Genomic DNA, 27662 nt, shown 5'->3' with positions numbered 1-27662 from the left:
CGCACCCCAGAAATTACTCGATAGGAAACCAAAAATAGTGTGGGATAGTTTTGGGATTACAGGTTCAACACTTTCATAGTTAGCAAATTATATAAATAAACCTGTGAGACTTTCAGAGTTCTGCAATATAAAACTATTATTATATATATTACTTAGATTGTTGCAGAGTCCAAATTGTGCTAGGCATTTTAAAAGTGCAGAGAGAGGCTCAGTGCCTGCCCTGATGGGAATCTAGAGAAAACTCTTAAGGTGTCTCCAATTCCCATTGAAATAAAGTGGGATGGTTTCATTATTTTACTTACAGGAAAACTGCATTTTTTGAGTTAAAAAAATCTCAGTGTGAAAGGTCGCCGTTGAGAAGAAGGAAACTGGCTTGCATGGAATGATGAGAAAATATGTCTTGAAATCAGGGACTGTCTTTATGTTTGGGAAGGAGCTAGAGGGTTCTGTATGCCAGAAATGGCATTCAGTTGGCACTTTGAGCATTGGAAATAGAATTGGCACAGTAACCCAGATCATCTGCCTTGGGAGCTTCTGTAAACAGGCTTTACCCAGGGATGCTCTCTGAGGAGTGAAATCTTCCCTTTCCCTAGACTTTGGAGCCAATCCATAGCTGCTATTACAGCCTCAGCTGTACAGTACAGTAACCTCTGTGGCATTTGCACACCACCTGCATATGAGGGGTTTGGGCTGGTGGACTTGTGTAGTCCTGTATCTATTTGTCATAGCCCTCTCCCTCCAAGCCACTGCCTTTTGAGTTGTACCTGGGGCATGATCATCCCTTGTATCTGAATATTGGAATAGAAAATTTCAGGGCTATCACCTTTTTGGTTTTATAGTATGATTTTTACTGCCTCTTAAAAAATCATTTAATACAACACAAAGCTACTGGGAAAATTTGCCCTCAGTTACATAGACACGGTTTCTGTTGACTTTAGTGGGGGGTTGCCTCCAAGAGCTAAGGACTGATTTTTTCTCTGAATATCTTTAATATAACAGTAAACAATTTATACGTCACTGATTCTCCTATAGCTCTTTAAAAAACTTTGACAAAGTTCAAATCCTGTTTCCATATCTTGATAACAAATGATGTTTTTTTCCCAGTGATATTAGATGAGGTACATAAAACAAAAACAGTTTTAATTAAAAAAAATCAGATAAGCTCTTTAGTTTAGGTATGAATTACTGAAGATATATAACAAATCCGTTTAGCTTACATCTCTAATCCATTTCCAATCCCACATCAAATGAAGGTAGAGACTTACAACCATGAAATAATAAAGTACCAAGTGGAAATAAACACTTCCAAGGATTTGTAAATAAAATAAAAAAGTCTTTTTCAGCCAGTCTCCAAATTCTATATATTAAGTAGCCATATAGAGGAAGTATATTTTTGTAGTGTACCATCAGATCAATTAGTACAGAAACTATATTGTTTTGAATAAATCACATTGTTATCAGTTCATGTAATTCATTTACATGTTACAATTTAATAGGTGCTTGACAGAACATTTTCATGGAAAATATGATCTTAGATGAATTGTAAAGAATGTGGGTTTTGCAGCCAGTTCATATTGTGGTCAAATGCTTATTCTTCTTTTGAGCAATAGGAGAGGAACCTTCTACTGGAGATTCAACCAAGGAAGTCATCTCACTGATGCTCTCATTTTCTATAGCCCCCTTTCCCTCTGCATCACTAGATGCATGACATCAGACTCTGACTGCACAGCACCAGTATGGTCCTATGCCTCCTGCTGAGCAGCCAAAGTACCCTGTATTCCAGGGTGTTTTCATATCATCTTGCACTCATACTGTGCTAAGCAAGGGGGAAACACACTTTTTCAGCCATTAGCTACTACCACTCAGCAGAAAGGTCTGGCCTCATTTTGATCCTCTGCCTTCAACAACCTTATAGGGTAGAGGATCTTGAGTGTGTAGGACCTAATGGATGAAAAAGAGATATCTATAATAGGACATAATACACAAAAATCAAATAATCAGGGTAATATTTTCAAAAGTGCTGAAGTGACTCAGAAGCCTAAGTATCCTTTTCAAAGGTGACTTAGGTTCCTGTGTTGCTTTTGAAAATTACCATTGATGAATTAGACCAGAAGAGCTAGCACCTTGCAGCATGCTGAAGTTTTCGTTTCATTTAAATGATCTTCCCACCTTGTGTAATGATGTCTCAACCTCAAAAGGTTCTAAGGGTCATCTCAGATCTGCATCCAAAATATCTGATAGTGGTTATTTTTGTCCAGGATAATAGTTAAGTTAATATAATACTTAGCACTTATATTTTCATCGTAAAAGCACTTTACAAACATTAAGTAATTTTCATTTGCATTGAAATGACACATGGGACACTGAGACACATCAGTAAATTATTAGTTATTTTGTGCAGATCCAGCATCAAAGGATCATAGTGCTTTTTTAGGGGATTAGAACATATTCCATATATTGTATAGAGATTATCACATTCTAAAGGTTCCTTTTTTAACTGTAACAGTTGCAGAGGCCAGTGGATCTGCCACCCTCTCAGCTGAGTTCCTCGGGTGGTTTTCCAGATGTCCCAGAATCCTAGTTATCCCCAAGTGTTTCATACAGGGCTTGCTCCTGCAAGCTGCTGAGCACTCTGACCCAATCCAGCAAAGCACTTTAAGCATGTGAGTAGTGACATCAGGTGGATTACACTTAAAACGAAACATGAGTTTAACTGCTTCTTTGGATTGGTCTCAGAGAAGCCCTCTTTTGGGTGCAGAAGACTAAAAAACAAAACCAAAGTATACATATCCCTATATTTCAGATATAATCAACTCCTAATTAATGCAAGCTAGGAAGAAACGTCCCCTCCAGAAAAATTATTCCATAACTGCCCACTTCGGGGTTTCTTGCACTTTCCTCATAGGCATCTCTTTACTATTGGAGGCAGGATAATAAACTGGATGTGGCAATTTTTATGTCCCTGTGTTTCTTATTCATTCCCATATATCTTTGTAGCATTCTGTGCAAATACTGTTCACCAGTTTAACTAGCGAGGACACAGAATAACATGCCTCTTAGAAGAAAAGGCAGCATTTTCATTCCCATCTATCTCTCTACTGTCGTCAATATAAATATTATGATAAATTATATGTCAAAAGGATTCTTAGATTGTAAATCTGGAGGAAAATGTACCCTACTCACTATCTCTCTCATTGCTGCTGCTCATCTTTTATTTTTGCCCATTGTGCCTTGTCCATGGCTTTTAGAAGGTACTTTGAGATAATACAATCAAATGCCTTCTGGTCCTGCTTGCAAAATGAGGCATTGGATAATTCTGATGCATACCAGGAAGCGATACTGTGACTGTTACTTCCTTTGTGGCTATTTTGCCACTTGCCATTTTTGAATTTAATGCCTCATCCCAAAGTTCTTTGGGATTCTTTCCATTGACTTCAGTGGGATTTGGATTGGGCCCTCAAAGAGAAAAAAATAGGACTTTACTGACATTTTAAGAAAAAAACCTCTCTCCTTTTCACTGGCTCATTGCTACACAAAAGTATCTTTTCTGTATGGTGGGGATTTTTTAAAGCAATTTCTTGGGTTTTTAAAATTTCCACTTTGTGTTCCCTGCGGCCTCTGGTTAGCCTGGTGGATTTCCCCCTTTCTTCTCTTCACAATCTTTTTCTCAGAAACAAAATGACAAAACTTGCTCATATCTAACTTTTCTTTAACAAAAAGACAACCAGTAAATGCCTTTGTCTTTATTATTACTATTGTATAGATGAGTTAGATACAATTAAAACCGTCCAGCTCTCTCAAACACTGTCTTGACAAAGAGCTAACATCTGCAACTTTAAGGGCTGCCCTTCCTTCTCTCTTTTCTTTATGCATCTTAGAGCTAAACATTAAAATTATGCTGTTTAAATGCCTTGGAGCTGAATATATTCTTCATTTCCACTTTTTTGTCCTCTATGGTTGCACATGCGAAGAACATTAAGTTCTGAAGACATTTATTTACTTAAGCCCAGAAGCAGAGTGAAACAAATACTGCAGTGCTATGAAATACAGTGTTTCCACTTGAAGTGTTGATGATGATGTTTGAATATTTCAAAAGCATTGTGCTAGTGATTCTTAAAATGTGTGTGTCCCCTCCCACTAGAGCCATAAGTACCTATGTAGAGGAACAAAAAGTCATAATGGCTTATTCATAAGTAATATTAACAGAAAAATCCATTCAGCCTTCTTGTAAAGCTCTTGTGTCACAACAGAGAATGGCTCTCTCTCCCTCATGCTGCTGGAAAAAAGGTATCCTCCCCAAAATCTCAGAACTTGTGATTACAGAACACCATAGGAAATATACTTTGCTGAACACTAGAGAGGATTTGAGGGATTTTTACATGAAAGCAGAAAGAGTGGTGGCATTTCTGCACCAGAAATACCTTTCAGCAGGAAATGTAGCCCCGGAGAGCTGCAGCAACAGAGAGAGAGAGAGAGAGAGCACAGTGAGAATAGCATGAGGGACAACTAGCCATAATAAAAGGGTAAAACAAGACAGCTGTAGCACAGAGGGAGCAGCCAGAACCGGGACAGTCTGAGACAGATGCATCCAAAACAGAGTTGCCAGAACTAAGGGTGGCGCTAGCCAGTAACAGTACAAGAAGGGCAGATGCAGTGGACACAAGAAGGTATTGAAGGACACTAAGGACCGGGCAAATAGCCTAGGCACTGGTAAAGAATTCTGAAGTCATAGACAACAGCCCAGCAAGAAAATCTAAAAGTAAGTATATCCCAAGAAGAGTAATGATTCTGACAGCAGACAGAACAGTGGAGATAGAGACTGGATACAACATAGAGTGTCATTATATATATATATTATAAAAGCTATTTAGGTCCAAGACAATCTAGATGCAGCTAAAACAAGAAGGAGGATATCCAAGAAAGGGTATAATAATCCAGTGTTAATCCATGTTGACGCCATTGACTCTATTACTACTTACTTTATTTTTTCTAAACCCTTGTACATATCATTTACTCTAAAGTTTGACTGCCGTGGCACTTTTTAAAAGCACAGTGCATTTTTTTCTACTGCAGAGTAGTAAAAGAAAGGAGCATTTGGGAAGCAAAGGAAATATTACAGAGAGTAATGAAAAAGCAACCCCCCCAAAATATAAATTACTATATTGGGAATTAGGTGTAGCAAAACTTTTGCTCAAAGGACGATGCTCCGCAGCATAGTGTAATGTCTGTGGACGTTCTGGCATAAGAGAATGTAAAGCAATTGAACATATTGAACCCTTACCAATTAAGTATGACTCTTTTGGAAAAATTCCCAGGCAATATATTTAATTGAAAGCTGGAAGAGCTACATTGCCTAGTATTGTCTGCATAATCAATGGAAGAAATGACCATGCATTTTCTGCATTTAACTTCTGTATTCAAACACTTCCATTGAAAAAAATGTTGATTATGCCAGCCACCTAAGTAGTGGTTGCTATCATATTTGGACCAAAACCTGCAAATCAACGTATAATCTTCACTTAACATCATGGTTGCCATATGCATCTATGATATGGTTACTTACACGTGAAAACAATATATTAACAATTTAAACAGATAATAATAATGATGTAAAGCAAAGCAGGCTTTATTTGGGTTATTCAGCTAGAAGAGTCCATAAAAGAATAAGATGCTGCCCAGCTATTTTAAATTACTTATCATACAGGCCAGATGCTTTTGCAATCCAGTCTCTTTCAGTAGTCTAAGTGGATAGCTTTTTGTTTTTCTGGATTTATTTATCTATGATGTCAGTTGTGAATGACACTAAATTCTTTATACATTTTTTTATGATGGTGTGTGTCATGTGATTAGACAGCGCACTAGGTCAGTGCTCAGACGACAGACTGTTTCTTCTAAAGCCATTTGTAATCCATTGTACAGAGAAAATAACTTTTAGTGGGAGCAATTTCATTCCATAGAAAAAAAGACCTAGATGAAGCAGTTTGCATTACGAATGCCATCTACACTCAAACAGTTAGTCCCAGATACAGCAAAGCATTTTCTTTCCAACTCAGAAAGGTACTTAAGCATGTTCCTAACTTTAAGTATGTGAGTTATCCGACTGGAGCCAATGGACACATACTTAAAATGAGGTATATACTCAAGTGCTTTGCTTAATTGAGGCACCTTCTTAATTTTAAGCACATACTTAAGTCTATCTGAGTTCAGTAAGTACTTATGCAAATGCTTAAGTGCTTTCTTAAATAGGAACAAACTTATCCCAACCAGTAATATATATATACCTGGAGCTTTAAAAGACCTAATTATCCAAAGCTGAGGAAAATTATGAGTGAAATTGAATGGGAGGAAAATTTTAGACAGAAAAATGTGAATAAAAGTTAGGAGTTCTTTAAGAAGAGTTTATTTGATAGCCAAAAGGCCAGGATTCCACAATCCAAAGAGAAGACATTTTTGGCTAAAAGCCCATTCTGGCTCAGTGTTGAAGGGAAGGCAATAATTAGAAATTACAAAAGCAACATATACATGGAAAAAAGAAAAATAGATAGCAATCAGTATAAATGAAAAGTTATAATAAAGTATAGACATTGATAAGGGAAGCTAAAGAAATCAGAGAAAAATCAATGGCTGTCAGGGCTAAGGACAATAAGAAAGAGAGTTTTTTAAAGTATATTAGAAATAAAAGAAATCCTAGCAATGGTGTAGACCCATTTCTAGATGGAGATTGTAAAATTGTTAATGATGCAGAAAAGGCAGAAGTGTTCAATAATATATCTATTCTGCATTTGGAAAGAGGCAGGATGTTGAACTTATATCAAATGAGGATTGTGAAGTACTTTTCAGTCCATTAGTTCCGAAGGAGGATGTTAGTCAACATCCATTTTGGATATATATTTTAAAATCAGCAGGCTTCGGTAGCTTGCACTCAGAGACATAAAGACTCTGGTTGAGGAGATTTCTGTCATTCTGATGATCATTTTTAACAAATCTTGGATTACAGAGGAAATTCCAGAAGACAAGAAGAGTACTAATGCTGTGCCAGTACAGTAGAACCTCAAAGAAATGAACAGCAGAGTTACGGACTTACTGGTGAACTGGACACCCTGTGAAACCAGTAATCATCAATCAGGCAGCAGCAGTGACAAAAAAAACAAAACAAAAAACCAGCAAATACTGTAATATGTCAGTATTTATTAATATGTCAGTATTATATGTAATATGTCAGTGGGCTCACGGTTCAGCCATGGGGTTTGAGGCTGCATCTGCAAGTGGGTTTCAGGGCTCTGGGCGAGGGTGTGTGTGCTGGGGGCTTTTGACCCTCGGGAGCACCAGGGCTCAGGACTTTAGACTGGAGGGAGTGTTGGAGCTCAGGGCTTCAGCCCCCCAGCTCCGTTCCTGGCTTCAACCCCACGCGGGGTGCCAGGGCTCAGGGCTTTAGCTATGAGGGGAGCGCTGGTTTCAGCCCCAGTGTTCCCCCCATAGCTAAAGCAAGCCCCATTGCGTCCCCTTTGCTAAGCCCCAGTGCGTGTCCCCCCCCCCAGCCTAAACCTGGAGCAGAGCCACAGGGTTGAAGGCCCAATCCCTAGCACTCCCCCCAGGTCTAAAGCCCCAAGCCCTGGTGCTCCCAGGGGGCAGAAGCCCTGAGATCACCGCCACGAACCCTGGTGGCCCATAAGGTCAGAAGCTCTGACGCCCTCCCCCTCCAGAGCCCTGACACCCCCCGAACCTTGCATCTGGAGTCCCAACTCCTCTGTGGCCGAAGTCTGTAACGTCTTGTTCAGCATTCGGGACAACTTTCATTCCCGAGGTGACCGTAATTCTGAGGTTCAACTATATTCAGAAAGGACAAGCAAGGTAACATGGGTAGCTGGAGGCTGGTAGTCTGATATCAGTCCCGGTCAAAATAGTGAAAAAATTGATATAGGTCTTAATTAATACTGAATAAAGGATAGGAATATAATTAAGGCTACGATTTAGTCACGGAGGTCATGGAAGTCACGGAATCCATGACTTCCAGTGACCTCTGTGACTTCAGCCTGTGGTGGTTGGGAGCTTCCGGGTCCTCCTCTGCCAGTGTGGGCAGGGAGCTGTGGGGTGGGGGAAACCCTGCTCCTGGCCGCTGTGGGCAGCGGGGAACCCCGGAGCTGCCGGTGGCAGGGGAATCCCCTAGCTCCCGGCCGCTGGGGCAGCGGGAAACCCCCAGGCTCCCGGCCATGGAGGGGGAACCCCCGAGCACCCATCTGCAAGGGAACGGCAGGGAAACCCCCCCAGCTCCAGGCCACTCTGGGTGGTGCGGGATCCCCCAAACTCCCTTGTTCCCCCGCAACTCCTGGCCATTGTGTGGGAACCCCCGCAGCTCCTGGCCCCTGCTGGTGGCTGTAGGGGACCCCCGGAGCTGCAGGAAGCAGGGATACCCCCACAACCCCCAGGTGCTGCAGACATTTCCTTGCCCCTGCTTAGCTGCCTGCTTCAGGGGAGTGGGGACCCGCAGATCCCCATTTTGTCAGGGATATTTTTAGTAAAAGTCACAGACAGGTCATGGCTTCCATGAATTTTTCTGTTTTGCCCGTGACCTGTGGGACTTTTACTAAAAATATCCCTGACAAAATTTTAGCCTGAAATATAATTAATGACAGTTATCTTGGTTCTATGGAAAATACGTCTTATCAGACAAAACTGATTTTATTCTTTGATGAGATTACTGGTTTGGTTGATAAAGGTAACTGTAGATGTTATATGTTTAGACTTTTTTAAGGTGTTTGACTCAGTACTGAATGACATTTTGATTAAAAAATTAGTACTGTACAATACCCATGAAGCACACATTAAGTGGATTAAGAATTGGCTAATTGACAGATCTCAAAAAGCAGTAATCAATGGAGAATCATTGTTGAAGGAGGGTATTTCTAGTGGTTTCCCATAGAGATTGGTACCAGGACCAATGCTGTTAAATATTTTCATAAATGTTCTGGAAGTAAATATAAAATCACTGCTGATAAAATTTGCAGGTGCACAAATACTGGTGGAATGGTAGCTAATTATGCAGACAGGGTATTCATACAGAGTGATCTGGATTGTTTGATAAGATGGGCCCATTCAAACAAAATGTTTTTTAATACAGCCAAGTGCAAAATTATACATCAAGAAACAAGGAATTCAGCCATAGCTCTAGAATTGGGCACTGAATTCTGGAAAGCAGTGACTTTGAAAATAGTAGACAAGCAACTCAATCTAAGTTCCCAAGGCAATTATTTAGCAAAAAGGGCTAATGCAGTCCTTGGAGCTATAAACAGGGGAGTAGTGAGTAGGAGTAGGGAGGTGATTTTACTTCTGTATATGGCATTGGTGAGACCAGTACTGAGATACTGCATACAGTTCTGATGTCCACATTTTAAAAGGAATGTAGAAAAAATTGGAGAAGTTGCAGAAAAGAGTCAAAAAATTATACAAGGGGTGGAGAAAATGCCTTAAAAAGAGACTTAAAGAGCTCAATCTGTTTAGTTTATGAAAAAGAAGACTGAGAGGTGATTACAGTGTGTAAGTACCTTCACAGGGAGAAAATATTGCATACTAAAGGGCTCTTCAATCTTGAGGAAAAAGGCATAACAAGAATCAATGACTGGAAGCTAAAGCCAGACAAATTTAAATTAGGAAAATGGCACAAAGTTTTAGCAGAGAGAGTACAGTATTTCTACACAAAGAAAGACATAAACTGACATGAAGATCAAATGATGTTTTTACCCAGAAACAGCTTGATCATGTTGCCATTAGTAAGCACTTGAGATCACTGTTGGACGCCAGAATGTATTCGAGTGCTGATGTCAGATGTCATCACTGTCTTCTTATTGGGAACAAAAATAAAAACTAAGGAAGGTAATATTGCACAGGGCAGAGGGTATGTATGATACTAGAAAGTTTATTGCACCAATTTCTGTTGATGAGAGAGACAAGCTTTCAAGCTTACCCAGAGCTTTTCTTCAGGTCAGATGCTGTGAAGAAGAGGCCTGCTTTGTGGAAGCTCGAAAGCTTTTCTCTCTCACCAAAAGAAGTTGGTCCAATAAAAGCTATTACCTCACCCACTTTGTCTCTCTCATTAGCAAGAATGGCAATTTTTTTAGAGAAGCAAGTGTGGATGCAGACAGGATTACAATAAGGGTGAGAAGATCTAAGAAGAAAGGCTCCAACCAAAGACATGGAGGCTTGTTGAACAGAGGAAAGAATTAAGGAAGACAATTCAGCAAGAACAAAACAGCAGTAAAAGAGCTATTCTGCAACAAGAAGATACAGACAAAGAAAAAAGAACAGGAGTACTTGTGGTACCTTAGAGACTAACAAATTTATTTGAGCATAAGTTTTCGTGAGCTATAGTGAGCTGTAGCTCACGAAAGCTTATGCTCAAATAAATTGGTTAGTCTCTAAGGTGCCACAAGTACTCCTTTTCTTTTTGCAAATACAGACTAACACGGCTGCTACTCTGAAACCAGACAAAGAAAAGGAAGTTAAAAGATCAGTCAGAAAAGATAAGAGAGAATGGATGGAAAATAAAGCAAGAGAGGCCAAGGAGAGGGAATTTTGAAAAGCTTTTTCTAAACAACTGATATCCTAATTCTTGAACTGTTGTGGCATTATGAAGGCTCAAGATGGTATAATTTGAACCACCGAGGAAGGACAGAGAGCCGTTGGATGGAACATTTCCAGGATGTGCTCAGACAGCCAGAACACTGAGAGCAGGTCTACACTGCAGCCTGGATCAACGCTCTGAGCTTGATCCACCGGCGGTCGATTTAGCGGGTCTAGTAAAGACCCTCAAAATTGACTGCAGATTGCTCTCCAGTCAACCCCTGTACTTACCCCCGACAAGAAGAGAAACGTAAGTCGATGGAAGATTTTCTCCCATTGACCCCCAGGGGTGTAGACTCTGTGGTAACTCAAAGGTACATCGACTCCAGCTACTTTACTCACGTAGCTGGAGTTGCATAGCGTAGGTCGACTTACCACAGTAGTGTAGACATAGCCTAACATGCTTTAAGAGAAGTGAAGAAAGAGTGAAATTAGCTATAAAGTAATTGCCTTTGAGGAAGTAAGGCCATACACCAACTGAAGAGTGGTAAAGCACCAGGCTACAAGATAGATGCTGAAATGTTAAAAGCTGGAGGGGAAGTGATGCTGAATTACATGTACAGGTCGTGCAGAATGGTTTGGGAAAAGGAGATCTGTCCTAAACTTTGCTGAAGAGGTGTTATCTGCAAAATGCCTAACAAGGGGGACCAACTGATTTTTGATAACCGAAGAGGGGGTCACTCCTACCTGGAAATGTGTTTTGGATTATCATTTTGAATAGGATGAAAACTGCGATTGATTCAGTACTCAGGGGAAAATAGGCTGGATTTCGATCCAGTAGGTCATGTTCAAAGCAGATTTTCCTCTTGAGAAGACTTACTGAGAAAGGCTTGAAACACCAGCAGCAAGGTAGTTTTTAAGTTCCTAGATTTTATTAAAGCATTGATAATGCCCGCAGAAAAACCCTCTGGAAGATCCTGTGTGGTAATGGAATTCCAGTAAAGATTGTTAACTTGATGTGATGTTAATTTGATGTGTTAATTGTATGATGAGTCTGTGTGCTGTGTCAGGATAGACAGCAGAAACACAGAATGGTTTAAGGTTATTAATTAAGTATAAGGTTGCACTCAGTCCCCACTTTTACTTTCCATTGGCATAGATTTTGTAATGAGAAGAGCGATGGCTGATGCCAAGAATGCTAATATTGTTTGCACCAGATAAGCAGTGATACTCAGTTTGTACATGATATAGTCTCCTGTTTGGGGGACCATGTAATAAAATGGGATCAGAAAGTATTTGTTTCACAATTCAGTAAGGTGTGCAATTGTCAACTTGAGCTGAGAGAGAAAGTTGTATTTGATCATAGCCACCATATCAGGCTAGTTTGAGGGTAATAAATGGACGTGCTTTTCTGGCCTGTAACTGGGAATCATATTTTATTAGCCTGAATTCCCCCACAAGTCTTCCCAAGCTGAAATATGTCCATGCTCTGCTTTACTGTGATAAAATCAAAAGCTGGATCCAGAAGATTCCCTTTGTCTGCTATGGGATTTGGAAATATTTGGTTTGATTGACCTTCTGTATGAGACTGGAGTATACAAGCGGACGTGAAACCCATCACCTGCAGCCTACTAGATGGCCTGCAGCTGAAATTTTGATGGATTGTTTCCCAGGGAAAGACAGGGATAACAAATAAGAGAATCTGTTTCTTGATTAAATTACTGCAATGGTTGTTTCAGTTTGTCATCCATGGCTGAAAAAGGCTTGATGGGTCTCTTTCCTGATGAGTCTTGAAAGCTCAGTCCTTGTGACAATTTCTGAGTTTAGATTAATAGAAATTAGAGAAGGAAAAGGCCTAATATTAATATCACCTTTTCTGTTCTCCTGTAACTAAAAGGAAAAATTCCAGAGTCATCTGAAGCAGCACCAAGTGCTAATGCTGATTATTTGTTCTTGGATTCTCTGGACAGCAGGCTGGTAGAATGTTGAACACTCGGGATACATTTCTTCTTTGAATTAAAATAATTGTAACAATCTAAAGCTTAGTTAGGTTGGTATTCCCTTAAACAGAGAATTTCTTTGCCCTTTATATCTCTTGGGAAACTGGGAGTCATGGAGCCAGTTTTATTATTAGAAGGGATTCTCGATACCTTTAAGAATCACTGCTTTATTCCATACTGTTCTTGAGCTCTAATGATGGCCCATCTGTGTAAATAATCTTATTAACCTCTTGTGTTTGCCCATCCTTGAAGACTTCCTTAATGAAAAAATATACTGTGCTTTTGTCCTTGTGAGAGGTATGAGAACATATAAGAGGTTTTTGTGGAGAGGCTAAATAAAACTGCTGTTGTAAGTGGAGCCCCAGCAACATTTTGTCTGGACGACTAAGCAGCTTGTGTGTCATTTTGATATTCACAAGAAAAGGATACTGCTAAGTCCACCTGAAGAACATGTTTATTTATGGTTGTTTCCCACTGAATTCTGTTCACTCTGACATATTCCTGAAATCCTGGAACAGAACTGACCTCTAAAACTAACATTTCACCAGAGCTCACCTTATCTGGCCATTTGAAAATGTATCCTTACCAGGAATGGTCATAAGAGGAAATGAATCTCATTTGGAATTTAAAACTTTCTTTTGCATATTGTATTTCACCTGTGTCCCATACAAGGTGTTTGTATCACATAAACAGCCTATCAGTTCTTAAAGTTAACCATGAAGGAGTACATATGTCTTTAAAAATAAATTGAACTGTGTTATAGGGTTTACAAGTGCAATAGCTTATTTTTAACATTAAAAGTGTAAACCAATGTTAGATAAACTTTTAAAAAATAACTTAGTTGCACACTTTTTCTCATTACAATCACTATATGCTTTGAATCTATACTTTTTAAAGAATGCCTATTTTTATAAGAAATATTAACCACAGCTATCACGGAATATCAGCATCATGTCAACTAACAATTGAACACTGGTTTATAAATTAATATCCACTGGTAATTGAAATTGGTTAATATTTTTAAAATATTTAAAAACCTTTATAGGATATTTTGCTTGTCAGCCTATATTGTTAACATGATAATGGGATAAAAGAAGTTACATCTTTTACTAAAAGGTATGGGCCTAATCCAGTAGTCATCATTTATGTCACAATCCCAATCCCTGAGCATCCTAAACTCTTATTGACTTCAGAGGAGTTTTGACCAAGTAACTGAGGGCTCCCAATCCAGCAAGGAAATTAAACACATGCTTAGTTTTAAGTATGTAAACAGTCACATTAAAATAAATAGTACTATTTACAGTTAAGCATGTGCTTAAGAGCTTTAATGGATCAGGGCCTGAGTGAGGACTTCAGGACTGGGCCTTATGTTTTCATACTTTGTGCAAAAAAATTAGCTGTACTTGTATAGTGTACTTTGTGCACAGCATGGTGCAATGTTTAATTGTCTGTTAAGCTTTTACAAACTACTGATAAAATATGCAGTTGCACTTAGTAGGCAGAGTGTCTTTTTAGCAGGATATTGGCAGGAGGAGAGTAACATCTGGAGAAGGTATCCTGTGTGGGCATGATACCTAAATCTGAAGTTTGAATGTGCTTTTTCCAAATATATCGTCAGATAGTATTCATGAAAGTTCATCTTCTGGTCATTTTTTCAGAGTTATTCTATCTTTGGCATGTCAGCATCCATTCCAGAGAAGAATTGTTCAATAGCGAACAAAGTTTCAGGAGGCAGACTTGTATTTCTTGGTTTTCTGTCAGACAGATTTCTCTGAATTTCATCAGATAAATCATAATGCAGCTTCTTAGCCATTCTAGATCACACCTTTCTTTCTTTGAGATATTGGCTGGGCTGTCACTGACAATGCCTAAAGGGAAAGGCTCTAGGATGACATTTGTATGTTTTATTTTTCTGCTACAGAGAGGGAAGGAAGAGGACTGGGAAATTAATTAATTTGTTTTCCCATTTAAACAAAACAACTTTATCTTAAGTATAATCAAGGAAGGACACAATCCCATATGGCAAATAAATGCATAGTAAGCTGTATTTTCTGTGGAAAAATTTTAGTTTGTTGCTGAAAAATATATAGTAGGTATATTGGTAGTCTACAACAGTGTTCACCTTGTGAAATCTGAAGTGGAGATTGGGGCTAATGACCATGGTACATTCCGATTTATTCCAGTGGAACAAAACCAAAATAAAACAAAAAAGAACTTTCCAGAAGTATTTTTATGATTCCCAAGGATAATCCATCTCTGGCAGGGATGATTTAGCAGTTTGCAGAGGGGACAGAGAAATTATCTCATCATCCTCATAATTTGGTGGTAAAGTTTTAATAACAGACTCTTAGAAGCCATCTACAGTACATCATTGTAACTGAGAGTATAGACAGGACTGATTGTTTTCAGAACCACTATGGAAAGGGGTCTTTACAATTGGTGGAGCATTCAATTTCCCAAGTGCAGAGTGGGTTAGCAATAAAATATCATGCTTCAGCATAGCCTTCCTAGTGGAGGTGGAGTGTAGGAATTGTAGAAATGCTGGACTGTCTACTTTGGAGCTTTTCTCTTTTGGGGAAAAACAAATCAGCCATTTTCAGGGTGGTGAGATTTGTTTTCCAAGAAAACTCAGGTTAGGTGCAACATCTGATTTTTGAAAGTAGTCCTACATTTTACTCAGTTGTCTGAGTGCTGACAGCAGCACTGTGAGGTCATCAGGTGATTTGTCTAAGGTCATACCAGGGGTTCACCAGAGATTAGAGCGAGGATTCTCCCAACTCTCATTTTCAGAGGCCATGTGGGTGACTGTCACTTAGATTCATTTCAATCAATACAGTACTTACAGTGCAACATAATAACTCAATTGAATTTTATATTAATTCCTATTAGCTTTAGAAAACAAACACTGCCTCCCTCTCTCTCATGCACCCGTGCATGTGTGCGCATGCACACACCCACACACACCCCTTGTTAGCATTTGACCAAATTTTGCGGACTACTAGTGCGGCTGTGATTTAGTCAAAACATACTTTTTAATGTTAAAATTCTGCAATATCCATCAGCAGCTTCAAAATTTCATTTTGTTTTGTAACTTTATGGTAAGAGTTTTTATAAACATAGCATTTTTATTACATATTTGACACGCTTTGTTCTGTAATTTTAATTCATGCTTTGCTCTAAGCTAAAATTCATATGGATATCCAACTGTTGGTCATCTAGTGCCAACTAAGAACAGTTGTTCTGTAAAAGTGACTTGGATATTGCTTGTTGTCAAAAATAATATGTCAGTCATGGTATTTAAGGCCAGGAGGGACCACCAGATCATCTAGTCTGACCTCATGTGTGTATAATTCCACCAACACTAGCCAGCACTTCCATACTAAATGCAACAACTGAAATTAGTCCACAGTATTACAGCCCACAGGAGACTAGCTATGTGCCATAGGCAGAGAATAAGAGTGACTGGCATGCAGCTTGTGTGTCTCCTCATGTTGTAAATGGATTTTAGGTTATAGAATGATCAAAAGTTTTGAAAAATAAGCAGTGATTTAGGAATTTAGGAATCTTTAAGTTCACATATTCAAAACCACATTTGATTTTGGACACTTCAGGCTTCTCTTTGGTAGAATTGTCTAAAAGTTCATGTTTAAACAACCAACAAACATGATCAGCTCTTATAGAAACACTTTTTTAGTTACATCCTTTTTACTATATGTGAAGTTTTATAAGCACTTTTCATATAGAACAGTTTGTATGGGAAAGTGTTACTTCAACCATTTCTTAAAAGGTATGGGCCCAGTTTTGAAGTTCTCACTGATTTTTATTTAATCTTTTACTCAGACAAAGCTCCCCCTGTGTCTAGTCCTGACTCTGGTATTGAGCAAGCACTGTCTGGTCAGAGACCCACAACCCATGCCAGGTTGTGCAGAGGCTTAATATTAGCTGAAACCTTAGTGGTAAGGCTTTTTTGAGGGCGTAGCATTGATTTCTGATGAACAATCCCTTCCCCTTCCCCTGGAAGCAGAGTTCATGACTATACTTCCTTGCTCCCACAGTTTATGACTTTGGGGGTTTGGGGTGTGATATCATGCTGATGTTGCCTCCCTTGACATCCCAGTGCAGGGAGGGGTTCTTTCCAGCCAGTGGCCAGAGAAACAGTGACAGAGCATTAGCCTGCAGTCCAGGTCAACAGCTCCAAAATGATATCCCTCAGCCAGGGCATTTAGTGGCCAAGCAAGTCAGAGCACAGACACTTACCACTTCTCCTGCTCGCTAGATATTTGGTTGGCCGGCTTCCTACTGCAACCTGTTCTTTAAGGGTCCCTGCAGCACGAGGGCTACAGAGGGCTGCATTATCCCTGGAGGGTGGTGGCATACGTGGAGGTTAGGACCTGCAGAAGCACAATCGAGGGAGGAGGCAACTCATTTGTGTCAGCTCTACTCTTTCTTTAGCTGCTTCATTGAACAAATCTAATCTCTCCTTTCCGTGCCAGCCTCTCCATCCATAGGTTTGGTCATGTCAGCAGTCAGTTCCCCTTCATCAGAATAAGAGACTATTAACTTAAATGAAAGCTTTGCCTGAGTGAAAACTCAGAAGGGGCTTCAAAGTGACTATGTATATTATACATAGCATATGCATTCTTATTAACCAGTTACAATACAGACCTACATTAGAAACAAAGCCCTGGGAAAGAAAATCACATATATTTGTGTTGTTCAACAGTGACATCTTTGACAATTTGTCAGCAGCCACCATCCAACCTGTCAGTCAGGCCTGTAACCGATGGGTCATTGGCTATTCTCTCTCCCTCAACCAGTACTTTCAAGTTGTGCCTACATCTTGCCACCTCGTCCTGCATAATGTTTCTAAGATTTGACCTTTTTCATCTAAAACATAGTCCAAATCTTTATAATCTCCTATCTTAATTACCACAATTTCCTCTCATTCTGTGGCCTCCCTGAGGCTCACATAGTCACCATTCTCTGGCTTCCTCTCACACTCCAGTTGGTTCAAAAAGCTGCAACTAAGATCATCTTCCTGGTCCGTTCCTTAGTTCTGACAGATATCACTCCTGTCTTTCAGTCCCTCCACTATGCTCTCTTTTCCCACCACATCTAGTTCAAACTTCTTTTCCTTATCTCCAAGGCCCGTCACAGGTTTCCTTCCTTTCCTGTCTGCTCTTGTGTCTTACCATGGTGCTCCACTTCATCAATGGTACTAGCCTTGTCTACCCTCTTGTCTGCGTCTCCTCCAGCCATTCTCCTCCTCTTTCTTCCAAGCTGCCCCTTTATACATGGATCACCCTCCTCAAAGTAATAGATAAGACCACCACCATCTCCTCCTCCAAATCCCTGCTCAAGACTTTCTTCAATGAATCGTTCAGGTCATTAGCCAGTTCATTAAGGGTGATTTGAGAAAAGAGGTGGTGGGGTGTATTTAATGTGCAATGATTTTATTTTTGTAATAGTCTTATAAATATACAAAATGTTAATTAAATATATATTTCGATTCCTTCCTCCCCACCCCCATTGCTTCTTGCGTTAAATCAGGAGCTTTTTTTGCAAAGAACTGTGTCTTCCTATGTGTTTGTACATATAGCGTCCTTATCTGGATTTATTTGGGCATAAGCTTTCGTGGGTAAAAAACCCACAAAAGCTTATGCCCAAATAAATCTGTTCGTCTTTAAGGTGCCACTGGACTCTTCGTTGTTTTTGTGGATACAGACTAACACGGCTACGCTCTGATACATATCTGGATTGAGGACTTTGACCATTACCATGGTAGAAATGATGATGAAGTGTCAGCGTGATAGACTCTAAAGGAACTTTGGTTGGAAGGAGATGTTGAATTCCAAGGGTGGTGATTTAAAGATGAATAAAATTAGGGGGATTCCCATTGTACTTGAAAAATGTATTTAAAATATTCTATATTAATAAAGTTTAATTTCGTACTGACTTAGTATTGTACAACAGTACAACATTAAATAAATCTCATTTCAATATTTTCTGTAAAATGAGAGAAGGAGAAAAATGAGTGTTGGACAAAAGAGAGAACAAAGACAGACAGAACTGTAATGAAAGAGATATGTAAGAAACTTTCTATATCTTTCTCTAGATACTCTCTCTTCACTGAAGTTCACAGGCTTCTTTTCTTCATTGAACCTCACATATAAAAGAAGCTGAAATTAATGGTTAGCGACACCATTGTGCAGTGTAATAATTTCTTCTTTATGTTTGTTGTTATACATATGGAGGCTGTGCAGAGGATTGGTTTGTTTATTTAGAATTTGATTTATGTAATATTTTCATATTGTGCTTACTGTATTTCATGATTGTTAGTGCACCATGGAACACACATACTGCTACACAGTGAGTATTGCGGTGTTCCCCAAACATTTGAAACCTGAGCCCCCTAAAAATCATCTTAATTTATATATCTTTCTTCCCATGCCTTAGTCAATTCCACCCCTCACACTCAAACTTTAGGAAACTGTACAATACTTCTCTCCTTTATATGCATATATATTGGGCATGTGTGTTATGCATATACACACAAATGTGTTTGTGTGTGTATTCAGGCAAAACAGTTAATTTAGAACCCATGAAACAATTGTGAATATTGTCAATAACATTTCAGGTTTTTTTTTTCCTGTTTAAACTTAACCTGTCCAAGTTTAACTACTTGTTACTACCTCAAGTTCAATTGCAAAATATAATTATGCATGAATGCATACATATACTCCTCTATGGCTCTTCTATGAGGAGATTTACTTTTATCAGTCTCTAAAGAATGGTGTCCGAACCCTGAGTAGGGCATGCCAGCTCTTTAAATTTGGGAAGTAAGTGAGAGTCCCACAGTCTCCTTCAAATTCCCCTTGAGTCTTTGCAACTTCAACTGCTGTTAGCATAGCCTGCAGCATATTCTAGTTGTCTTCTCCGGTTGGGTGAGGGAGCCCACATGCTAAATCCAACAAAACTTACAAAGTCTCTGGAGAAAAACTCAGGGAACTTTTCATGCTTCCTGGCCAGTCTTTTGTGCTCTCTTTCCCAATTGCACCACATTTTGGAAAACGCTACAGTTTTGAATGCTATGGAAGAGTCAGATATAGCAACAGCTTGTGGTATCTATTGTATGTTGGAGCATTTTGCTATCCTGGACACTTTTAGTGCTGAACTATTTTTTTGGTTCATAAATTTGTAATACTGACTGAGATTACAGTGGAACTGAATTTCTTTACATATGGCATGTTGCTCTTACCTTCCAGGTTCTGCAAAATCCTTCCTCTTCACTGTACCAGGGATGTCATGCTCCACATTTCATTTGTCCACTTCTCCATGTTATTTCTCTAAGCTTTTCTCCCCCCACTGCCTGCCATGCAGGTTATGCCATTCCTCAGCTGGCTGGCAAGCCCACTTCCTCTTCACTGTACCAAGGATGTCATGCTCCACATTTCATTTGTCCACTTCTCCATGTTATTTCTCTAAGCTTTTCTCCCCCCACTACCTGCCATGCAGGTTATGCCATTCCTCAGCTGGCTGGCAAGCCCACTACCCTCTCTGTCAGAGCTCTCCTGAAACCCCATCTTTCTTGTGATTCACACAAGAAGATATAACAGACTAGTTGGTAAGGTAACATGATTGTCTGTGATATGATAATGATATATATACATAAACACACACAAACCCTAACAAAGGCTCTGATCCTCCAGTGTGTTACAGCAGTGTCACATTGTAACTGCAGAAAAATCCATGTTGTTATTTACTGGCAGAAAACTGTTGTAATGGAGAATCAGTCCCTATGTAGACATAATGTGTGTGTGTGTGTATGTGTTTGTGTAAACAATATGGTGAGAGTGTGTATTATAGAGGTGCTGGTTGTGAATTGAGTTCCATTTTGTACCTAAAGTAGTTCTGTTTTGTGCTTTGTTTTGTATGAAAAAATACGAACAGTATATTCTCCACAAAATTCCAGTACTTACTCTTTGATATGCAAGTAAATTTGCAGGTAAATCTATTAATTAGTTTATGAATTAAAATTAATTAAAATCTGGGTTATTTAAGAAGTTAAAGGAATTAAATTAACAACCTTAACTCTGCCCTGCAATGATGCTAGGTAGAGACAAGTTATCATAAATCTCTATAGTGATTTTAAAAATCAGTTTAATATAATCTGGGACCACAAACACTTAAAAAACCATGGGATTATTTCATGATGTCAGTACAAGGCAAAATAAGGTCGCTTGAGTGTCTTAACTATGCATTTCTTACTTTAATGTGTTTGGATTTCTGTTTAGTGTAACCTTAACCCTGAATTTTCTGGGTTTATAATGCTAAGTTTTGAAAAAAATACAACATTCATGGTTTTGACCTTCCATGCCATCTTTGGGTAATGCTCAATCACTGGAGATATGGAGTGATTAGATGTTCCACTAATGACTGAAAGCGGAGTCTTTGTTACTTTTCCTTTTGCCACTGTGGCCAGTTAGAAGATGTAGGCCATGTACTTTCAGGCTGAATCTATCAGCAAGGGCTTGCTGGTTCCCTTATGGACTTGCATAATGCCCTTTCTTCAGCTACTGAATGGTTAAGATACTTAGGCTAACACATTTGGTTTGACTGTCCATGTAGAAGCAATCACAACATATGTAGCACCTGGTCACCTTACTGAAGATTGTTCTTCCTTTTACCCTCCATCCATCTATCTGTCAGTTTTGTCTTATTTAGAGTTTAATCTCTCTGGAGCAAGGTAGTATATCTTTGTTTGTATTTGGAAAGTGCCTACCAAGCACACTGAGTGAAGAAGATTTCATTCAACCAGGATAAGTGTTTTCTTCCCTTATTTAAGTTGAGTCAAGTTATATACTGTCTAGAGAATAGATACATTTTTATGAATAGAAAGGATTTTTTTCCCACTCGACCTGTTAAACCAATTCGTTTTACAGCTTGACAAGAAACCAAGTCATGCACTGCCTGGAGTAAGGCACTTAAATAATCAATAAATGGCCATTTTGCCCTGCAAAGAGAGTCGAGTTTACCTCTCTAGACTCCATATGTCATTCCTCAAATGGGCAAAGGTTGGCAGAGCTGCAGCAGTGGCATACTCAGCTCTGGGAGTGATATGGTGGAGCACAGTGCCTGTGAGTCTGTCAGGTCATTCAAAGGGTAATGCTAGCAGGTTCCTAAGAGATTCCTGTCCAGTAGCACTGATTCAATCATCTGTGTCTGTGATTTACGGACTTGCAGGGAGGTCTAGGTCTGGATTACAGGAGTTTGCAGAAGGTACAAAACTGTGTACATCTGCTGTCCAGTTCATTGCTTGCTGGAAGGAGGGGAACTGAAAATTATACACTCAGTGACACTATGCTGTTGAGATAACTAGAGGGTCTGCACATTTTTTTGCTCCTGTGGGCATTGTGCATTGCACAAACCAGGGGCTCCTTTCATCCCTCCATTCCCCCACCTCAAAAGCTTCCTATGTGCCACTCTCCCATAACCCCTCTAATTCAGAGACTCTTTGCAACCCCTCTCCCCCATGCCAGGGGTTCTGTGTGTGTCCTCAATTCCTTTTCTGCTACATGCCATGTCCCCATGTCCCTCTCCCCCTATACCATTGGTCCCCATTCTTCTCCCCCATGCCAGGGGTTCAGTGTGTCCCCTCATTTCTCCCTTCCCCCCATGGCTCCATTCTCACTTCCCCATCATGCAAAGGGCTCTGTGTATCCTCCATTTCCCTCTCTCCTCATAGCATTATTCCTCATTCTCCCCTCCATGCCAGGGGCCCTGGTGCCCCCACTTTGCTGCCGTGCCTCTCATTCTTCCTTTCCCACCATAACAGGGTCCCCCATTTTCCCCCTGCTCTGGGGGTTCTCTGTGTACCCCCTTCTCTCCCCCCCTCATATCCTCCCTTCCCCCACCATTAGCTTTAGAGTCAGAGTGGAGATTGGCTGAGTTACCTGTGGTATCACAATGGTCTAGGACTCTAGGTGTGGCATAGATACATGACTTCTTGTAGCTGAACACCACACGGGTGTAATTCATAAGACGAAAATCGCTGAGAACTTAAAAATTGGATGGCAACAGACTGTAAATCCCAGTGATGATGGATCCTGGTGATATTCTGAACAAAAAGAGCTCTCAACCATGCCTGTAGCTTTTCCCATTGCTCCTCACTGACTCTGCAGATGCAATAGGCTTCAGAGTGACACACAGAGAGTGTGACAATCCTGGAATCTTATCTAGAGTAGGGGAAGGACATGTAACAAGAGGAAGCATGGCCTTGTGGTTAAGGGGCTGGATGAAGATCAGGGATCCATTCCTGGCTCTCCTACCGATTCTCTGTGTGACCTCGTCTGAGTTACTTATTCTTTTGGTGGATCAGTTGCCATCTGTAAAATGGGGATAATAATGCTTCCTTCCTCCCACCCTCTTGTCTTGTCTATTTAGAGTGTAAACTCTTCAGGGCTGGGACTGTCTCTCTATTGTGTGTTTGTGGGCCCCTACCTGAGGTTGGGCACTATAGTGGGCCCCTACCTGAGTGGGCCCCTACTTGAGGTTGGGCACTATAATAAAACAAATAATAATAATAATATTTAATAAGAAATGTAACCTAATACAACTGTTGGTTTTTAATTCATTGACCATCCACCACTTCTTAGAAACAATTTCAGGTATCTCTTATATTCATTTCTACTTTTTCTGCCTTCAGTTACTTAATCAACTCATTCTTTTTAATTCTCACAATCTGTATTTTTTAAATCATTGATATATACTCACCCTGGTTGTGGTGGATTCTTGAAAGTCTTTAAATCAAGGCTTTTTAAAAGCTGTGGAAGCTGTGGGCTTGAGGCTGAAATTACTGGGTGCGGGTTCTATGGCCTGTGTTAAGCAGGAGGTCAGACTAGATGCACAACTCTGCACATCCATGAATCGATGATTTTTTCTCTTTTTGAGCGAGAACTAGTCCAACTTCCTGAGCCTTCCTTTGTAACCTTGTTTGATGTAATCTAATATCATTTTTGAACTACCTTCTGGTGCACTCTCTCCAAGTCAAGAGTATTCTCCCTGTACAATGATCAGCACTATATACAGTATTTTGAGTTGCAGCGTTGAGAGGCTGAAGGTTCTCCTGAAATTGAACAGCAAAATGGGATACTATAGCCAAATCAATCAGATAATAAATGCAAAGGTGTTTCTGCTGGAAACAAGGCATCAGTGAAGAGGAAGAATATGCAGTAATTGTGGTCTAGTCTTCTAGGTCTGCAAAAAGGAGGTTCGAAATCCTTGTGACATTTGTTTGGATTTTTCTGGAATACTGTGCACAATTATGGTCTCCTATGTTTAAGAAAGATGAATTCAATTGGAACAGGTGCAGAGAAGGGCTACTAGGATGATCAGAGGAATGGAAAACCTACCTTATGAGAGGATACTCAAGGTGTTTGGCTTGTTTAGCCTAACCAAAAGAAGGCTGAGGGGAGATATGATTGCTCTATATACATCAGAAGGATAACTATTGAGGAGGGAGAGGAATTATTTAAGATAAGCGCCAATGTTGACACAAGAACAAATGGATATAAACTGGCCATCGTCAACTTTAGGCTTAAAATTAGATGAAGGTTTCTAATCACTGGAGTAGTGAAGTTCTGGAACAGCCTCCCAATGGGAGCAGTGGGGGCAAAAAACCTAACTAGCTTCAAGCCTGACTTTAATAAGTTAATGGAGGGGATGGTATGATGAGACTGCCTGCAATGGCATGTGGTCCATCTGCAACTGCTAGTAGCAAAAATCCATAATGGGCAGTGATGGGGAGGGCTCTTATTTACTACAGAAAATTGTTTCCCAAGTGTCTGTCTGGTGAGTCTTGCTGACATGCTCAGGGTTCAACTGGTTGCCATAGTTGGGATCAGGAAGGAATTTTCCTCCAGGTCAGATTGGCAGAGACCTTAGGGGTTTTTCACCTTCCTTTGCAGCATGAGGCCTGGGTCACTTGCTGGCTTAAACTAGAGTAAATAATGGATTCTCTGTAACTTTTGAAGTGTTTAAATCATGATTTGAGAACTTTAATAAGTCAGCCAAAAGTTACAGTTCTATTAGAGGAGGGGGTAGATGAAGTTATGTGGCCTACAATGTGCAGAAGGTCAGACTAGATAATCATAGAATCATAGAAAATCAGGGTTGGAAGGAACTTCAGGAGGTCATCTAGTCCAACCCCCTGCTCAAAGCAGGACCAATCTCCAACTAAATCATCCCAGCCAGGGCTTTGTCAAGCCTGACCTTAAAAACCTCTCAGGAAGGAGAGTCCACCACCTTCCTAGTGAAAAGTGCTTCACCATTCCAGTGCTTCACCACCCTCCTAGTGAAAAAGTTTTTCCTAATATCCAACCTAAACCTCCCCCACTGAAACTTGAGACCATTACTCCTTGACAATGGTCCCTTCTGGCCTTAAAGTCTATGAGGCTGTGAGACTTCACATGGTTGCATGGGTGTAATGGACAGCAGAATGTACATTTGCATGTCTACACTTGAGATGTGTAAGTAGATACTGCTCCATCTGCAGAAATGATGTGCTTTATACTATTCAGCCTCGTTTGCTATATGCATATGGGTAATTAATAGTAACAATCCCCTTCCAAATCATGTTTTCCTCTGTCTGGCAGTTGCATGATCTTCCCTCTCCTTCCTTCCTTCCTTCCTTCCAACCAACCAGCAGGTGTGTAATATTAATGTGTGTGTGTATGTGTGGTGGGTGTGTTGGGAAATTTTTAAGATTCTATTGATCACGTACTTGGTAACACTTTTCTTGCACATTTAAACATAATCATTAAAGAAAGATTTTTTTAAAAAATAGGATAATAATAGATGAAATTGCATATTTCCTATTAATTTATATCACTGATTTGGAAAAAGCAACCCAATAACTTCCTGTTCTCTGTTATCTCCCACAGGGTGCAGCTTTAATTCGAATGTTGGCTAGTTTTATGGGTCACTCCGTATTTCAGATGGGCTTACAAGTAAGTAGGAAGCATTCTGTCTTTTTTATGTGTATTTGTTACCTTTGGCTGTTTTTTGTTTGTTTGTTTTAAGCAAGTATTTCTCTTTTTAAAGTTCTGAACAGTTGTGACATCATCATGTCCCTGAAGCTAAATTTGATGGGAAGCATTAGTTTGTATAACATCAGAGCCATCACTCCAGCAAATGAAAGAATTCTCAGTGTGTCAAGTGCCACACAGTTTCACTTTCATTTGGTGTATATCACCAAGTGGAAATCATTTTCAGATATGTAAGAACTTGATTATCCATCACTGAAAGAGCTTACTGAGGCAAAAGCCACTTTGCTTCAATTACATTTAAATTTTAATATAAAATAAAAATGAACTATGTCAATCTCACTAGAAAATATGTGGCTGCAAAGCTAATCATATTTTTCAGATAAATACTTCCCCCCACCCCATCAAAACCCGGGAGTTTTACTTTTACCTTTGATGAACATGGAGTGCTCTTTGCCTTAATTATATTTTGAAAACTCCCTCTGCCTTTTAAAAGAGGTTTAAAGAAATAATACTTCTGTTCAAAGAGAGAAAGAAATTCACTGTGCTGATTACCAAAGATGAACTTTTTCAGCAGTAATTCAGGGTAAATGTATATTTTGTAAACCATTTTAAAACAAACCAAAACATAAAAAAATGCAACTCCCTTTATTTCTGTTTAAGTAATAAGAAATCTGTTTAAGTAAATCATGTTACAGGCAACTGTGATTGATGAATTATGTATGATGCAGTCTGCTACTTAGAAATGTCCTTTAAAGTAAATTGATGTTCACCTGAAATACAATTATGCTAAGATGGAAAGAGCAATCAATCTTATCTGTTCTTAGCAGGCTTTTCATTTTGAAATTGAAATAAACTACATATGGGACCAGGTCATATTTTAACACAGTAATTCTACCTCTAACCAAAATGGATTGAAAGATAAAATATAAAACAAAAGTTAAATAAATACACTGATAATGTCATATAAATGTGTATTTAATGTGATATACAATGAGAAGAATCCCAGTAAGGAAATATCGCTTTTCTCGAATGTTTTCAGGACTTTGATCAATCAAGCTTTGGAAGGTAACTGAGTCACAGGAGCCAGAGGCTCTTTTCAGGTCACTGGCCTTATCTTCTACCCCAGACAGTAGGCCTTCATCTGGAAGGGTTTGTAGGCACAAACTTGTGCACATAAAGGGTGAAATCCTCGCCCTATTAAAGTCACTAGAACTTCTGTCATTGTCCCAAAGGAGCCAGGAATTTACCCAGAAATTTTTCGCTGTTAATATAGAAATTTAAAGTGCTAGACTCTTGACATTTAAAATTTGTAATTGAAAATATTCCCCATTGAAACCTGCCCACGTTTTCTCCACTCAAACTTCTTCAGAACAAAAGTTTTAAACCCTGGAGATGCATTGTCAAAAAATGTTACCTTGGCATCCATGATGGAGAACAATGTAGTAATGATGAAGAATGTAAAAAGCTTTAGTATCTCAACAGTCCATGCAACATAAATCAAATTGATTAGCCCTTTACTGTGCATGTAATGCCATTGAAATCAAGGTATTACTCAGTGTTTGTATGGGTAGCAGAATTATACCTTAAGTAAAGAACAGATAAAAGAAGAACAATGGTAACAAGCACTGGGGTAAGGAGAGGGAAGGGCCAGAGTTACCAGCAACAAAATCAAGCAGTAGTAAGCTAGCTCCTTTCTTTTCTCCTTATCCCTTTTTTTTTTCTTATCGTAATTGCATACCATCACCAGGTTTGTGTTTTCTTGTTCATAATACTTCAACAAAAATCTTACTTATCAAAAAAGCAATTGATTTTGCTAAAATGAATTAGAAAAAAAGATGATAAAGACAAAAGATTGGGCCTTTTTGTTAGATACATATGAACAATGAATGTACACTAAAGCAACTGCCATAGCATAGAGATCTATATGACCCTGCTATCCAGCAAACCATTTGTGAGGGATAGAAAGCAGGCAGAATTACAGTATGAAGTAATAATTTTCACAGCAAACATTGGTTTGTTTGAACCTATCACGAGTAACTGGCCCGTTTCTTCAGATATG

The 27662-nt window shown here is 39.4% G+C and overlaps 1 protein-coding gene across 2 annotated transcripts in view; it reads left to right on the top strand.

Moving 5' to 3' along the window:
* TRHDE (thyrotropin releasing hormone degrading enzyme) overlaps positions 1-27662 on the top strand; it is a 338154-nt gene that overhangs the window by 184961 nt on the left and 125531 nt on the right. For both annotated transcript variants that reach the window (XM_073327757.1, XM_073327756.1), the window contains one exon: positions 25499-25564. In XM_073327757.1, the coding sequence (XP_073183858.1) occupies positions 25499-25564 (66 nt within the window). The remainder of the gene's footprint in view (positions 1-25498; positions 25565-27662) is intronic.

This window comes from Lepidochelys kempii, chromosome 1, assembly GCF_965140265.1.
Source record: "Lepidochelys kempii isolate rLepKem1 chromosome 1, rLepKem1.hap2, whole genome shotgun sequence".
In the NCBI taxonomy this organism is placed as follows: Eukaryota; Metazoa; Chordata; order Testudines; family Cheloniidae; genus Lepidochelys; species Lepidochelys kempii.
The sequence above is the reverse complement of the archived record's forward strand: the minus strand, read 5'-3'. Positions and strand labels throughout refer to the sequence as shown.